Consider the following 18,408-nt stretch of genomic DNA (forward strand, 5'->3'; position numbering starts at 1 on the left):
AATGCATAGCAATATAAATCACTTAATTTGAATAACACAAGAAATATGCTAAAATGATGAGATATAACAAAAGTATAGTTCATGTTGATGGAGTTCAGGAAGAAGACAAAAAATAGGTAAGGCTGTAATAGTACTCAAATAAATAATGGCAGAGAACTCCCCAAATTTGGTGAATGGCATATTATTCAATAAACTGAGCAAAAACCAAACAATATAATCCCAAAGAAATCTATAACCCAGGACATCACTTCTAAACACTATAGAAAAAGAAAAGAAAAATGATGAAATCTTCAAGAAAAAAATGACACATTTGCTATTGAAGAAAAACAATTGGGACAACAGTGCATTTGTTACTGAGCCCAGAGGTCAGTGCCAGAAACTTTCCAAGTGCTGGAAGAAAGGAAGTATCAACCTGCAGTTTTATGTCTAGAGAAAACATCTTTCAAGAATGAAGGAGACATCAGATCACTATCAAATGAAGACAAATAAAAGGATTTGTCACCCTTTCACATACCCTAAAAGAATAAGTAAAGGAAATAATTTAAATAGAAAGAAAACAATAGGAGAAGAAAAACTAGGATGAAATAAAAATAAAAATAGCAAGCAAAAATATGACTGAAAATAATAGACCTTCCTTTTCCTCTTGAGTTTCCAAATTTTGTTTGGTAGTTGAAGCAAAAGTAAAACTAATTAATATGGTTCTTAAAATATAGAAAGAAAATATTAGAACAATTTTATAAAAATAAAGGAAGGGTATGGGTGTTGGGGTCTGCACAACTTCCTGACAAAACCATGAAAACTTCCAATGAATCAGCTATATGTAGCACCGAGCGTGTTGGGGTCTGCACAACCACCTGCCAAAACTATGAGAAATTCCGATGAATAAGCAACATGTAGCACTCAGCAGATATGGAAGTTGTAATTACTCTCCTTGCCCCCGCTAGCCCAATTTGGTAATGTTGAGCCTTATTGGCTCATATAATGCTTCTGTGCTTGTGAACCCCTCGTGCATTGGATAGTGATTGGCTACAAGGTATGTGCTTTGCGCATGCAAGAGTGGCCTTTAGCATGAAAGGTTAGAATAGTTTCCTGTTAGAAATCCCCTTTTGTGGTTTTGCGCTTTATAAGGAAGCCTGCTTGTTCAATAAAAGAGATCCTGCTTGACTTGACTCCAGGCTCGTGTGCTTCTGTTCTGGCAATCAGCACTCACCTTCCTTCTCAGCCCCACCGCTGACGGGCTGGACCCATCAGTCTGGTGCCCCATGTGAGGAACTCTTTCTCGGGGAAACGCTGACAGGCTAATCGGTCTGTGGGTGAGTGTCCCCTCATAAGATATGGGGAAGTCCAGTTCTAAACCTGACCCTGCCCTAGAATCCCTTCAACTCTTTCTCAAGAGCTGAGGACTTAATCTCACTGATAACCAAGCCAACCAGGCCTGGGGGTACCTTTTAAAATCTGCCCCATGGCTCCCAGAAAGTAATCTTTTTGATTGGGATACCTGGAATCAAGTTGAGGGACTGGTTAGGTGAGCCCAGACAGAGCAAAGGGAGATCCCCCCTGGGGGTTCTCTCCACCATCTCTGCACTTAAAAGTTGTTTTTCCCGAAGACCCCCGAAGAAACTCGTTGACCGTGGCCTCAAGCCAGCGGAAAAAGGGGCCGCCGAGCATACACCCTCCTCCAGTCCTGAAGTCCCTAAGAACCCTCCCGATCCCTCTCTTGATCCCTTTGGGGATGCTAAGGGATCCCCACAGCCCCTTTCCCCAGCCAATTCCTTCTCCATATCCTTGATTCTGCCGCCATATGCAGGTGAAGGGGGAGCCGGAGGAACTGTGGGTCTCTTTCCTGTCAATATCAACCCAGGAGGAAACCGCCCTGCAGCCTGGTACCCTTGGGAACCACAAGACCTAAAAGAACTTAGAAAGGCTGTGGCAGAGGATGGGCCTAACTCACCTTGGGCAGACGCCCTTACAGAAGGATTAGCCCACCAGGCGCTTGTCCTGTGCAACTGGAGAGACATCACTAAGGCTGTGCTCCCTGGGGGTCTTTTTCTTAAGTGGACAGCATATTTTCAGGAGAAGTGTAAAATCCAGGGTAAATGGAATCAAGCTGCTCAGCCTGTTATACCTCTAAATTATGACATGCTCTCTGGTACAGGCGATCAGTTCACCACTGACCTCCAATAGGCATCCTTACTCGCCCACCCCCACCAAGACCAGGTATGGACAGCCACTTTGACAGCATGGAGGAAATTAGATAAAGGGCCTACTAAAGCCCCTATTGCTGGGATAACCCAAAAAGCAAAAGTACAAAAGCCAATTAATGAGACATCCTTAAGGCGATTTAATCTCACGATGCCTGTAATTTTATATGTTTTCATGGAAGGCACCCTATGCTTGGCTCTTTTGGCCCAGTTGAGAGCCCAGTCATTGGGTACACCTCTCCATAGGAGGAGCACCCTGGGTATATTCCATAATTGATCAAGTAGTAGATTGCGTTATTAAAGGAAGAGACATAGCAAATCAGATTTTTGAAATGAACCCTTAAGATATAATTATCCCCTACTGGGTTACAAATAAATAATGAAAGAGTGGTAATAGCATTAGAGAAATTTTGATTGTCATTATGGTCCCTATAAGTGGATGAGCTCTTTTACTAGATTGGAGTGGAGGTCCCCAAAAATCTTTATCCGAGAGGCTAATTCAAATTTCCTGACGGTGTTTACCAATGGGGGGGCATATGGGGGCAGCCGTGGTTATATATCCTTCATTTCTCAACGGACAAGACCCACAGCCAATTCAAACAATATCCCATCCAATAGAAGGCTCCCCCAGTTCAAAGAATTATTTGCAGTAGTATTAGCTTTAAATTCCATTCCTGAACCCGTCAATTTATTTTCAGATAGCCAACATGTGGCTAATCTGTTACCTTTATTGATGGAGGCCCATATTAAACTAGATTCCAATCCTATTACCCCTCTAATGATTCAAACACAATTTTAAAACAACAAATACATCCTATATTTTTTACAACATTTGCGAGGCCACCAAAATCTACCAGGCCTCCTCTCTGAAGGCAATCAAACTGCAGACAAATTAGCCTCCTCTATTTTCTCCATAACAGAGGCCACCAAATTCCATCAACTTACTCACGTCAATTGGAGGGGCTTAAAACATAAATATGCACAGGCATTGGCAACTGATTTAAAAAAGATTGTTCATGCTTGTCGATCCTGCCAACCCTTCCTTCAAACACCCCCCCTAAAAATCTCGGGCAGCAACCCTTGAAGATTGCACCCCAACAATCTTTGGCAAATTGATGTAACTCATTATTCCCTCTCTGGTAAATAGAAAACATTTTTATATCAGTTGATACCTACTCCAATGCATGCTGGGCCTCAGTCCACACGGGAGAAAAGTCCAAACATGTTTAAAGGTTGAATTACAAAAACAAAGGTTAGAATAGTTTCCTGTTGGAAATCCCCTTTTGTGTTTTTGTGCTTTATAAGGAAGCCTGCTTGTTCAATAAAAGAGATCCTGCTTGACTCGACTCCCAGCTCGTGTGCTTCTGTTCTGGCTTTCTGCACTCACTTTCCTCTTAGCCCCACCACTGATGGGCTGGACCCATCACATGGGATTTAAGTGGATTAAAGATTTCTATAGCCGGGTGTGGTGGCGCACGCTTGTAATCCCCGCGCTTGGGAGGTGGAGACAGGAGGATCGCGCTGGTTCGGAGCCAGCCTTGCTGTTTTAAGAGACCCTGTTTCCACATAAAAAAGTTAAAAAATAGGTCTGTGAATGTAGCCTATGGAAGTGTATCCTGGAGGTAGAAAGGCTTCCAGGAACCCCAGTACCACCAAAAAAAAAAAAAAAAAAAAAAAAAAAAAGATTTCTATATTTCACTCGAATTGTTAAAATGATAAAACTAATACATTATAAAATTCATGTATGTATAATATAATACCTGAAAAACCAAACAAAGTTGTATTCAAAGATACACTAAAAAACTGGATAAAACAAAATAAAATTCTAAAAATTGCTAAGGAATGACTTAATAGTTTTTTTTTTTTTTAAAGAAATGTGCACAGCCTCAGCTATTTAGTGAGGCCCTTTGCAACTCAGCAAGACCCTATTTCAAAGTAAAGAATACAAAATAGTGCTGGGAGTATAGCTCAGATGGAGAATGTCCCTGGGTTTTATCCCTACTACCACACACACAAAAAAGAAACAAAATACAAGAAATCAACAGACATTGAAGATCTAACACTTGAATTACATCAAATGTAAAGATCTAAATACACTAAAAGAAACAGGAAGAACAGATGATAAATAAAAGAAAATCTGATCCAACATTTTTCTGTCAATTAGGAACTGACTTTAAGTATAAGATTATACATAGGTTAAATGGGACAGATTAGAAAAAGATGTATCATGCAAACAGTAATTGATAAGATACATATATGGCCATGTCAATATTAAATAAAGTAGACTTTCCAGAACAAAGTAAATTATCAGAGAAAGACAATGACATTGTATAAAGTTGAAAGAAACAAAGGTTGATACTACACAAAGCTGAGAAATACAGGGAGCAAAAAATTGAACTTAACCAATCCTTCATTTTATCTGAGAACATCAACAGCTTTACTGTGCACTACTGTGTGCAAGGCCCTTTGCTCCACAGGGAAAATGCAGCAGGAATAAAGAAGAAAGTCTAGGGACTCCAGAAACTTACAGTTTATTATAAAAAACAACTATTAGCCAAATAGACATCATTTACTTTGTTAGGATTATAAACAATACAAAAAAATTTCTAAACCACCAAAATTGAACCCACAGTTTTTCTAAAAAATTGTCTTCTTGTAATATCAACCATAACTAAATTTAGATGTAACTCCCAAGCTATTAGAATATAATAGAAGCTTCTTTGCTCTTGTTGCATCTCCCAGATATAATACAGAAACTTAAACTAGCCAAGTAGAATGCAAATCCTAGCCACAGCTGGAAAGCAGCCCATAGTCAGGAAAAAGGAATTCTCTTAATGCCTCTAGGTATCTGATTTTTCCATGCACAGTGCACATTAACTGAGTCCCTCTCTGCTGATCCTCTTGTTCTCCATTGTCACCTAATAGGCTGATGGAAACTCTAAGATTTTAAGATGGACATAAACACACTTAAGAGGCACTGGGTTGAGGTGCTAACATCAAGACTTATCCCAAAGTGTTGAAACTATCAAGATAAATATGAGTGGACTTACCACAGTGTAGATCTGATGCTTTCGTCTTTTAGCAAGGTCAATAATGTTTATTCCATTATAGTAAAGATTTTCAATGCATCCATGGAAGTTTTTCTTTAAAAAGGTCCCAGGTTTTCCTGGTACTGGAATTCCTCCAAAACTTAGCTTCATGATAGAAAAAAATAAAATCAACTCTCAGAAACTCTGAAGAAGTAGGAAAGGAAATAAAACAAGTGCATTTGGGTAGATTCAATTGTATGCATGAGCCAAGTGACTCAAATAATTATAGATACCACTTGATTACACATTTAAATGAATACTGATTACCCCATGTAAAAATAACTGTAATTGCTTGCTTCTTGAGGGCTTATTTCACAAAACTGCTTTTACTTCTTTTATGAACCTTTCTTAATACTAAATAAAACAATAATTTTCAGAAGTAGGTAAAAAGAAAACAAAATCACCATCCTTATGTTTATCTTTTACAGAGTATCTTAGCGAATATGGCCTTATGAAAGCCAAGGGACAAATCATACCTCTTCAGCTATGGAGAGGTCTAGTTTGAAAGCTTGCATTGTTCCCCAAAAGCATTAGGTATAAGTTTGTTCCAAAATTATTATCTATAAAGATAAAAACGGCAAATAATGCAAAGGTCACATAGAGTGTGTTAAAACAAACAATAATTAACACAATGGATTCCTACTTAGCCATCAGTAATGACACTTATTAAATATTTGCAATAAAATGGTGAGTATTACACTCACTTGAAAAGTAAAGTTTAAATTGGCCATGAAAATGATGTCGGAAATAAGAACTTAGCATAGAATATAGAATGGGAGGAAATAAACTGAACTACTTATTAATGGTGGATGTCTCTAAAAATATTATGAGATATTAGTTTTCTCTATCATTTTTATTTCTAATAAATATCAATACAACATCTTTTAATAGTTTTGTTATTTAAAAACAACATGATCTGTTATGAATACTCTTCCTACCATGCCAAAATAGTAGGATAGTTTCTATAATGGTTTCTATAATGGTAATGAGTAGTCCATTTTTTTCACTGCTTTGATTTAACCTCCATCTTAATTAGTCACATTGCATCCATGCTTTCATATCTCTCTCTCTCTCTCTCTCTCTCTCTCTCTCTCTCTCTCTCTCTCTCTCTCTCTCTCTCTCACACACACACACACACACACACACACACACACATACAATCACATACACACACAGCATGAGAGGACTGTGTGTTCTCTCACTTAGAATATATTCTTATTTGAATAGCTAGTAGTATATCCAACCTTATTTTTAGATACTTATTTTTGCAAGTTTTGAACTATTAAAATAGTTTCTATCTTCTTGCTAACTTTTACTTACCACTGCCTTATTTTTTGTGAAACCATTATTTGCTACTTTTGCCCATTTTATTTTACAATTTAATTTCATAATAATCTTATTTTAAAAAGTGTTATAATTTAGATTATGGATTAATTATTTCCATTAAAGCATTTATTTGGAAAAGAACACATACATTTTAAAATATTTCATAATCCTCTAAGAGAACTAGCATCTTTTTCTTTTCTTTTCTTTTTTCTTTTTTGCTAGAGGTTGATCCCAGGGGCATTCTACCTCCAAAACACACCCCAAACCATTTTTATTGACTTTTCTTATTTTGAAACAGAGACTCACTGAGTTTCTGAGAGTCTGGCTAAATTGCAGAGGCTGGCTTCAAACCTGCAGTCGTCCTATCTTCAAAGTAAGAGTATTAGAGGCCTGTGGCACTGCACCAGGCTCTCAGTATCTATTTTCAAAAATATTTAATAAGGTCCCTCAACTACAGTTATTATTTTCCTGTTCTCATTCAAATATTTCTTATTAAATTAATTCCTGTAATTTTTTATACCTTAAAATTTTATTGTGGATTTTTCTGATTCACTAATACTTTATCTCGTAAATAATATACCCATATGACTGATTCTGGTTTATTTACCAAGATGCTTGCATATACCTTCATAGTACATCATATACTTTTTCTTGTTGTTGTTATACTAAGGATTGAACACAGGAGCATTTTACCTCTGAGCTACACCTCTGGTCTTATTTTATGTTTTTATTTTGAAATAGGGTCTCACTAAGTTACTGAGGGCAACACTCAGTTGCCGAGGCTGGTCTGGAACCTACCATCTTCCTGTCTCAGCCTCTCAAGTACTGGAATTAGAAATGTGCTACACCATGCCTGGCTGCCATTTACATTTTATCTGATTATTTTTCAAATGGTGATGGTTGTAATCATACTACATATATAAAATGCTTTCTTATTTTTCAAATTAATTTTCCACATTTTTATTTTATTATCTCTGTCAGAACTTCCAAAGATCTAGCCATTTTTTAAAAAATATTAAATAATACTACCTTTACAAAAGAAAATCCAATCAAACAAAGAAACTTGTATTGATTAAGAACACATAAAACACTGAATAATATTTCTGTCTGATTTTACATATTATTTGTTTTAGTCTATTTGGCGTAGAAATGAATCTTTAGTTTTATGAATTAATTTTTCAAAAATTAATGTGATAGAATACAAAGTACTTCATGATCAGCCTACTAATGAGTCAAATTATAGATCATATGTGATTTTAAGTCATAAATTTATAGATTTTTTCTGATCAGATTATGCTTGTGCTTCCTTTGCCTTGGATCTGTTTTTTTTTTAATTTTTTTGGTGGTACTGGGGTTCCTTTCACATATTTTTTATATTTTTATTTGGAAACAGGGTTTCTCTCTTAAGCCAGAAAGGCTGGCTTTGAACCTGCATGATCCTCCTGTTTCTGCCTCCCAAGAGGGGGGATTACAAGTGTGTGCCACCACACCCAGAGGGTCTGCATTTTAACTAATCAATGAGTATCAGCCTGGTTTTCTCTTGTCAGGTATTACGACCTAATCTAGATTGTCTCTGAGAAAAATTTTATCCTTTAAACAAGAATCCATCAATGTGGAAAATGTAAAAGCAAAATCAACAAATTTGCTAATTCCAAAAATACTTTATAAAATATTTCTTTGATACCATCCCAAAGTGTCTTTTCCACTGAGTGTGGTGGTACACATCTGTAATCTCAGTACTTGGGAGGCTGAGACAGGAGTATCTCAGGTTTGATTTCAGCTCCAGCAACTTTGCCAAACCCTATTCACCCTAGTGATACCCTGTTTTGAAAGAAAGCATAAAATAGGAATGGGTTGTTCCTCAGAGCAGAAGGTCCCTGGGTTCAACTCCAGTACTGCACACACAGTTTTTTTTTATTTTTATTTTATGGGTTGCCTTCCAAAATTTATAAAACTTCTTTTAATATTCTACTAATATTCTAATATTCCATTTTATTTAGTTGTGATTTAGAAAAATATTTGTTATAGAACAACATTTGAAAGTTAAGATGTGAGAAGCACTATCATTTAAATAGCAGAAAACAGTGTGTAAAGAATTCAGGGTAGAGAAGTTTTGGGAAGGGAAATAGTATGCAGTATACTGTATATATTTAAATTATTTTTTTCTATTACACTACAGGGAGTGATCTCTTTTCCTAATCTAGGTGGAGTACTGGGGCATAAAGTAGAGGGGGAAAGGAGCAGAGTTAGGTTGTGGTTTGGGACCTGCTCCAATCCTCACTGGGGGGTTGAAATGGATGGAGTGCTGGGAGGATGTGAACAGAGGTTCTGAGATAAATAAGTAGGCCCAGACAGGCCCTCTGGACTGATTCCTACAGCACTGATCCCTGTGAGCCAGAGGGTTTGCCTCACGTTCAACATGGACCCAGAGCAAACCAATTGAAAAGAAGACGGATTAGCAATGGTTGCAGGCAATTTCGATATGGAAGAACCTGAGGACTGTCTCACAATGACCTGGCCACTTTCTGTGGTGAGAGGTAGACTGCTGAGATCAGGATGGGGTATAGATGTGTCCTGGAAGGACACATCTATATGTTGCTGTTTACATTTGATATCTGAGAACATCCTGTGACTACACTTCACACACCTTGGGCCATGGCAGGTACCACAGACCACAACAGCAGGTGCCATGATCCTGAACCGGGGGTGGGGTATAGCAGGAGACACTTCCAGGTAAGATATGTGGTGGTGTTTCCACCCTTGACAAAGGACAATGCCAAAGTCATCCAGCTAATAATCTGTTCAGGGGGCAGGAAAGAAGAAGAAAGAAGAGATCCAAATATAACCCAGAATTACACAATAATGCACAGGGTTCTAAGCAGGCTTGAGCTAGTTACTCATCAGCAAGGCTAAATAGTTTTGTACACCAGAGGAAACAGACTGATGAGTGTATTTGATCCAGTGAGAGAGAAGAAGCAACGTTGAATTTATGAGAGTATAAATCTTGTACCTGATTTATACTTCTTGATTTTTCGTGTAGAAAATTTAAAGTTAAAATTTTACTTTTAAATTATAGATTATAGATTTACTTCATTATTAGATAAATTAAACTGGATTCTTCTTACTTTCTTTTTTTTTTCTTTTGGTACTAGGGATGGAACCCAGAGGCATTTGGGCCTGAGTTATGCCCCAGCTCTTTTCATTTTTTAGTTTTGAAACAGGTTCTTGCTATGTTTCTGAGGGTCTTCTTATGGCCTAGAACCCGTGATTATTCTTCCTCAGCCTCTCAAGCACTGGTATTAAGGGCCACCACATCCTTCATACAGTGGAAAATTTTGCTTCATATATTGATGTTTCTATTTCCTATGTATTATTTTTGCTAAATATTTATGAAATACTTGTGGGCAAACTTAGTATACAATTATTAATTCCACATTAGTATTTACGTGGCAATTCCACATTTCCATTTAAGTTTTTACCAGATTTTTCAAAATAGTAATAATAAAAACCAAAATCTTAGCCGGGTTTGGTAGTGCATGCTTGTAAACCCCGTGCTTGGGAGGCGGAGACAGGACGATCACGCAGGTTCGAAGCCAGCCGCTCTGGCTTAGGAGACCCTGTTTCCAAATTAAAAAAAAAAAAAAAAGTATAAAATAGGTCTGGGAGTAGAGCCTTGAGGTAGAAGGGTTTCCACGAACTCCAGTACCACACACACACAAAAAAAAACTTGCTTGAGATTGTGTTTCTATCCATCACATTATCTATATAAGAGTCACTCCTGTGCATAATCTGAGCTGGCTAAATTATTTTAACTGTTATTTAGCTATTATTTGAAAAATTAAACATTGATCATTCTTTCATTCTCAAGATGGTCTCCTGTTCATTGCAGCTGGATGCTGATTGACTTCCTCCTCAGTTACCAACTCTGGCTTCTTCTCTTACCTCTGTCCATAGGTTTCTTCATTTGGCTGCACACTTGGTTAATAAATAACTTCCCTAAGCCTTGCTCTGCATTCAGTGGATGCTACACAACAGCACAGAGCAAAGCATGGCTAACCAACATTATAATGTAAAAATGTGTGGTTTTTAAAAATGTATGCATTTTTAAATATTTTATATGATACACACATATGATTAGCATAGGTGTTTTGAATTAGAAAACAATGATAATTTTACTATGTACTTTATTTTTTATGTTAATGTTTACTTTTAAAGGTATTAAGTTTTTACTTCTTTTTTAAAAAAATTTAAGTAGTGTATGTTTATGTTTATTTCAATTCCAACTTTGTTCTTATATAATGGTATTTAATTTGGGGAATTCTACATCTAAACTACCTCCCCAACCCTTTTCATTTTTTAAATTTTAAAATAGGGTCATGTTAAGTTGCAGAAGGTCTCACTAGGTTTCATGAACCTGTGATCCTCCTGTCTCAGCCTACCAAGTACTGGGATCACATGCGTGTCCCATTCTTCCTGGCTTTAAATTCAATTGAAAAAAACAAAATCTTCTTTCACTGATTTCATGTAGAATATATTGGTGCTATGAGTTTGTTTTCTATTTAGGCATTGTCATATTTCATTATGTGACAGATAAAAAATATGTCAAAGATTATATTTCTGGGTGTAAAGTTCACATAAAGTGGTCCAGATGCCTTTGGTATATGGAAGACAGTGCTGTAAACCAATTTTACCTTGGAGCATACTTTCATTCACTAACTGACAGCTTACAGTTGCCCTAGTTTTTTCAAACAAAATTTATGTCAGCAATTTTTTTGGTTACTATCAATCATAAAACATTTTGTTCTTATTATCTTCTAGAAACTCTAAGAAAATTTACAAAGTTAATTCCAATTTTTGGTATAAATTCAACTAGCTCAGTATCCATTGAGCTCCTATTTTCTGTGAGCCATAATTGAAGCCCCGTGGTGGAATTATGGTTAAATCATGTGCTCTTTCCTCACTGTGATTCTATGGGCAACATCATGAGTGCAAAAGGGAAGAGAACATGGTGGGGTCCAGAGGGAAATGCATAAGGTGGCTTTTGTGTAGAGATATGATTCTATTACACTAAATTTCAATGTTAGCCAGGAATGGCTGCACACACTGGTAATCCTAGCATTTGAGAGCCCGAGATGGGAGGATTGAGGGTTTGTGAACAGCCTCAGCTACTTTGTGAGGTCCTTTGCAACTCAGTGATACCCTGTTTCAAAATAAAGAATAAAAAATAGGGTTGGGGGGTGTCACTCAGAGATATAATGCCTTTGGGTTCTATCTGCAGTATTGCAAAAAAAAAAAAAGTTCAATGTTATATATGGATACAGTGCATCAAGAAGAGTAGCAGGGACATTCTACCTCTGACCTACATACACCCTCAGCCCTATTTTATTTTTTATTTGGAAACAGGATCTCACTAAGTTGTAGAGGGCCTCACTAAGTTGTTGAGGCTGGCCATGAACTTGTGATCCTCCTGTCTCAGCCTCTCAAGTACTGAGATTACAAGCATTTGCCACTCTGCCTGACTTAAAATTATATATACTCTTTTACTTCTGGGCTACATTCCAAGACCTATTTTTAAACACAGATTATCTTAAGCCACCATGGCTGGTTTCAAACCTGCACAATCCTCCTGTCTCTTCTTCTCAAGTGTAGGAATTACAAGCATGGGTCACCACGCCCAGCCTAAAATATACTTTTTAAGAAAAAGAATGTAGGGTCAATCCTAATGAGAAATCCATTCTCCCATAGACTAATGAATGCAAAGGATGGTAAGAACAGTGGAAAAAGACCAACTGTGCTACATGAGAAGAGATTTCTAAAATTAAAAGGTAGTTGGTGAGCTTGAACTGGGCATGACGAATAACCACGTATATATAAAATACATATAAAATATATAAAAAATTTCTGCTAAAAAGCTCACTTATTAATGTTTGGAGCTGATGTAATTGAGTCACAAAGGTTGTATCCCAGAAGTAAGCAAATCCTTTGTAACGGATTTACCTGGGTGGTACCCAGAAGACCAGTAGGATGTTGCTGAAGATGGGTCCCTGGGGAATCAGTTTTAGAGATTATATATGATTCCTCCTTTTCCTGAGCTCTCTCTCTTGCTTCTGACCTCTACGATATGAGCACAGCCTATGTTCTCTTCCTCTCTCTACCTCCCGCTGCAGTGCTCTAAAAGCCTCATCTGGAATGAACCCCAAACTATAAGAAAATAGTCTTTCCTATAAGTGACATGGTCAGTCTTTTAGATTATAGTTGTAAGATGATTACTGAAACACATCTACATGAGTAGTTGGTAAAATAGAAAACTATGTAGTTTTACATTATGAATAAAATGAACAATGTGCTGACATTACCACATGCTGACCTGAGACAAATGGAGAGTAATTGAAGGATTCTCCGCAGGGAAGCAATGATCAACTCTAGGGAGATGTCACGGAATAAACTGAGAGGGCAAAGGTTGGATTCAGGAGTCTATTTTGGCCTCTACTGAAGGACAAGGGAGTCTAAAATATGTAGTAGAGCTGTAAGTAAGTAAAGAAAACCAGTGCCAGGAGCTGATTTATCACTGATGTTCTTCAACTGCAACCTGCTTACTCTCTCTCTCTCTCTCTGAATCTTCATGCTTATTGTTTGTTCTAATTTTGTTCTTCCCATGGCTCTTGTCATCTTCTTACTTACTATATAATTTACTTACTTGTGTTTTTTATGGCTTAGAATTTGTTCCTACTGCTATAATGCAAACACCACCAAAAAATCCTACTTAGGAATATTTGTTGTTTGTTGTTGTTGACATATTTCAAGCACTTAAAAGGGTGCTTGATACACAATAGACTCTGAATAAACATTTATGGAATATCATTGCAGTTTGGATTTGGAATGTTGTCAAAGGCTTGATCCCCAGCTTGGAGTTACCAGGAGGTGGCAGAACACTTAAGAGGTAATGTGAGCGGGAGATATTAGGGTCATTAGAGGTATCCCCTTGGAAGAGATATTGAGCCACTAGACCCTTCCTTGTCATCTCTTTTTCACTCCCTGTGCATGGAGTGAGCAGTTTTGATAACCTACACAATTTTGAGATTATGTGCTTTTACTGCCCAAAGAAAAAAACACAATTGATTGTAAACCAAAACTTCCCAAACTGTAAACCAAGATAAGCTTTTTCTTTGGATTACTTGATTATCTCAGATATTTACTGTGGTAACAAAAAAACATACACAAATATATTGAAATATTACCCTAAAGGTGTTTCTCAAAGGCTTGGATATTATGTTACTCAGTTTTTATTATGTAGTTCCATGAGGTATGATTCAAACATAAAATATCCAGAAAATATTTTTAGATTCTTGTTAAATAAGATAAAAAAAGAACATGAGTGATTTTCTTAAAAATCTGCCTTTGCTATATTGTTCTTGCCCTGCCTCTTCCTTTTCTTGTATTGTGCATTTAGTCTTGACAAATTACACAGAGAGCCTTTCACTGATCTAAGTGGCCGACAAAACCATGCACTAGATTACAAGATCTTCACTCAAAGTTTGTCTTGGATGAGATAGTCCATCAATAACCTGAGGGCATCTCTTGGGTCACAGGTGGGCTTCGACTGGATGAATCGTGGGAGAAAACCTACTTTGATGTTAAATGCATGAAGTCTCAGGATCTACCACATTTTACTTTTGATCTTACTCATCTTCCTTTATCTGGTGTTTGCTTGTCTTTTTTTGATCTTTGAAGTCACATAGATGGCAATTAGTTTCTACCCCTTGATTGGCTTTTCCTCTAGCTCTATTAAATTCATAATTTTCCTGTCCAGAAGATTCCACTATCTGTCTGATTGAACCTCTGATATTTTTTAAATTTCTGAAGATACTGTGAATATTTGTCTTATTTTCTGCTTTACCTATCCACTATTTAATGGAAGAGGTGAAAATGGACTCACACTGCTGTGTTTTCTTTGACCCTCAGAAGGCCCTGAGCCTCATGAGTCTTTGGAATGCAAGTGAAGCTGGAGGAATTTCTGGCTTGAAGAATGAGGCATAAATCCCAATTTTCTGGTGAAATATTTTGATTTGTAAATATTGCTCTGACTTTAAATAATGTTTTTTAAAGAAATAAAAATTGTATGTAAGCCGGGAGTGGTGGTGCATGCTTGTAATCCCAGCATATGGGAGGCTGAAACCAGAGGATTGTAGTTTGTGGAGAGCCTCAGCTATTTAGTGAGGCCCTCTGCAACTTAGTGAGACCCTGTTTCAAAATAAAGAATAAAAAATAGGGCAGGGGGTATAGCTCGGAGGTCAAATGCCCCTGGGTTCCATCCCCAGACCAGCAAAAAAAAAAAAAATTGTAAAAATTGTTTATAGGCCAAATACAACACTGTCAATGCAAATCTTGCCTTGAGTCACCATCTTGTAATTTCCATTCTTCTGTTTGACTTGATTGATGACTGACTCTGAAGCACAGTTAGATATAAAATGTTCCATAAACAGCTGTTTTAATGTTTTGAGCTGATATAATTGAGCCATAATGCTTACAATGCTTGTAGTATATAAATTCATTGTAATAGGCTTATCTGTGATGTAGCCTTGAAGATTATATATGGATCCTCCTACACCCTGTGAATGCTCATGCTGCCCCTCTTCTGGCCTCCATGATATGAAGAGCACAAACTATGTGCTCTCCTTCTCTCCACCTACCCCCATGCCTTGAAATCAGTGGTTCTGGTCCTCACATGGACCATGCCCCCCAAAAAATAAATGTAAAATAAAATAAATTAAAGACTGACCTGGTCAGTCTTTAAGATTATAGCTAAAAGAGTGCTGACTAGAACACTTTGTAATATCTTGGGGGCTTTGTAACCTTAATATGCTTGTGGTGTTCAAGTGTTTTCTTCCCTTTTTTTCCTTTTGTTCCTACTTTGGAATCACACATTGAGAGGAGGTAATGGATTATGTTTTACCAAAAATTACTTCTTTATTCCTTCTATAATTATTCTTTCACAAGTTCCCAATGTCCCTGTATTTCTGCATGAAAATTGACCTATTTATTTTTTTGCTGTGAACAGAGAATGACATTGAACAAGAGCAACATGGGTCTCTGAGTCTCTCCTCATTTATAGAGTCCATGGACTTGATCTTCCATTTTGTGTCCCCCACTTCCTTCCCAGTTCACCAGGTACACATCCCTCCCCAATTATCTAGCTTTGGCTCTTGACCCAGGCCTATCTTTGGCCCCTCACACCTCATTGGATGTGGCCTCTCCAGTTCATGGCTCAGCACTCTTTTCCCTAGCACACTTTTTTTTTCTTTTTGTGTTTTAGTAATAGAAACAGTATTATCCATTACATTTACTTACTTATCATGCTTAGAGCTTACTGTCACTATTTTCTTCCTAACTTTTGGGTTGCATACTATTATTTGCTTTATTTGACACCTGAAAATGGCAACAACATACAGCTGATTAGAGCTGGATTGAGGTTACACAGCCTTAATAAAGTGGAGGAGCTGGAATTGCATGTCTCTCTCTCTATCTCTCTGTCCCTCCCTCTACTGGGAATGGAACCCATGAATATTCTATCCCACACTCCCAGCACATTTTTTGTTTTTATTTTGAAACAGGGTCTCACTAAATTACTAAAGATCTTGCTAAATTGCTAAGGGTAGCTTTAATCCTGTGATTTTCCAAATACTGGAATTACAGGTATACAACATCCTGCCCAGCTCAGTCCATTTCTTAACCACTGCTCATGTTACCTGTTTTGAAATTTTTTAATTTTGGGGTCCATTGAACAACATTATCAATTAATCAGGCCCTAGGCTAATGTGGGTAACTTGTTCTAGTTTGTCTAAAATTTTTATATCTTTTAAAACTAAAAGTTCCTGGTCAACTTGACACAGTTTTTCTCATTGTCTCAGGCAGCAAATTAACTATCCCAAGCTATATGGAGAACCTGCTTCAGTTTTCAAAGAGAAACAAAAATCTTGAAGGGTTTGCAGCAAGGGCCAACTCACAGGCTATCCCCGTGATCCCACCCTATCATTTGGCTGGGCACCATGGGCTAAACTCAGGCCATCCCTTGTAGTGTTGCTGTGGTTCTCACTGTTGTTCCTGCTCCACATCAGATCAGTGTGGCCTGTGGGTTTTTTGATGAATAACTTTCTTCACTTAGCCTCAAAGACACCAGGTGATGACATAGAGCACATTGTGTAATAAATAGCTGAGGATACTTTTTCATAAGTTTACAACAGTTTCTTTCCTGTGTGGTACTGGGGTTTGAACTCAGGGGCAATCTACCACTGAGCTATACCCCTAAGCCATTTTTATTTTTCATTTTGAAGCAGAGTCTCACTAAGTTGCTAAATATCTTGCTACATTGTGGAGACTGGCTTGAACCTGCAATCCTCTTGTCTCATATGTGTACAAGAGACATGTGCTAGTGTGCTACCATATCTAGATGCATAGATTTTTTTGGATAATAAATTGACAGATTCTATCATATTCAATATAATTGTCTTGCTTTTAATACAAATTAAGAGGATTCTTTAAGTTACTTTTCACTGTTATAAAACTTGAGAAAATATAAACTTAGCAGGCCCCCAAACCACAATCTCAAATTAAAAACTACAAGGAGAATGGGTGGAATAGATTGATTTTATGTCATGTAGGTAGGCAAACCAGGATGGTCTCCATAATCTAAGCTAATATCTCCAAGAACCAGGTTTAACACTCCTGATCTGTGGTTGGTTAGCTACTGATGCATAAATATGGGGGCCTTTCTCGATCTTGCTATTTCTTAATGCTTTATTTGTGATGTAGGACTTGATATCCTCCCATACTGGGCTTGTTTAGAGGTGAAAAACCAATTCACAAATGTCATACTTATTAGCATATTTTTCTTCTCTTTAGATTAGTTAATTATCATTGACATTTACTCATTGACCTTCCTCTTCTTTTATTTTTCTCAGTTTATTCCTATTCTCCATTTAAGCCTGCACCCCCCTTAGCTTTGCAACTGAATTTCCAAGGCAAAAAGGAATGAATAACAATTATACTATCACATGGTTTTGAAGTTTCTCTAATGACCTGTAGTCATTTTAACCACCAAGTAAATAGTTTGATGATGTGCCACCAGTTCTTTAATCGTATCTGAGATGTGAGGAAGTGTCCATTAGCAATATCAAGTATAGCAGCAATAAATAAGTAAATTTAATTATGTCCTATAAAATCATAAGCATTTTTAAATTTTATTTATTACTTTTTTGGTGGTACTGAGGTTCCTGGAAACCCTTCTACCTACGGTCTACACTCCCAGACCTATTTTTTTATATTTTATTTAGAAACCTGGTCTCTTAATCCAGCAAGGCTGGCTTGGAACCAACGCGATCCTCCTGTCTCTGCCTCCCAAGCATGGGAATTACAAGCGTGCACCATCATGCCTGGCCATAAGCATTTTTTAAAATAGTAAAATAAAGGCAGATATATAAACCATTGGAGTTAAATAAAAGCCTAGAGATAAATTCTTCCATATTTTATTTTAGCTTTATATGGTTTGAAATCAGAAAATATACATCTTCTAGCTTTGTTCTTTTTCAAGATCATTTTGGGTATCTAGAGTCCATATTCCATATTAGGATAGATTTTTTTCTGAAAAATAAATAAATAAATGCATGATAGTTTCACCTAAAAAAAAAGAAAAAAATATTCTCTGGTAAGAAAGAAAGCAAAAAGAAATATTGAAATGTTATCTTTAAGTCATCAAAATCTTGGTATTAGACAAATGAAACTGTTATGTGAGATTA

At 37.0% G+C, this 18,408-nt stretch overlaps 1 protein-coding gene across 2 annotated transcripts in view; it reads right to left on the reverse strand.

Moving 5' to 3' along the window:
- CNTNAP5 (contactin associated protein family member 5) overlaps positions 1-18,408 on the reverse strand; it is a gene marked incomplete at both ends in the record, with an annotated part of 1,017,925 nt that overhangs the window by 553,818 nt on the left and 445,699 nt on the right. Inside the window, one exon of one of the 2 annotated variants that reach the window (XM_080690368.1) lies at positions 5,255-5,395. In XM_080690368.1, coding sequence (XP_080546494.1) covers positions 5,255-5,395 — 141 coding nt within the window. Of the gene's footprint in view, positions 1-5,251; positions 5,396-18,408 lie in introns of both variants that reach the window. The other variant, XM_080690367.1, reaches the window with a different exon arrangement.

This window comes from Muscardinus avellanarius, assembly GCF_963383645.1.
Source record: "Muscardinus avellanarius genome assembly, chromosome: 2".
NCBI lineage: Eukaryota > Metazoa > Chordata > Mammalia > Rodentia > Gliridae > Muscardinus > Muscardinus avellanarius.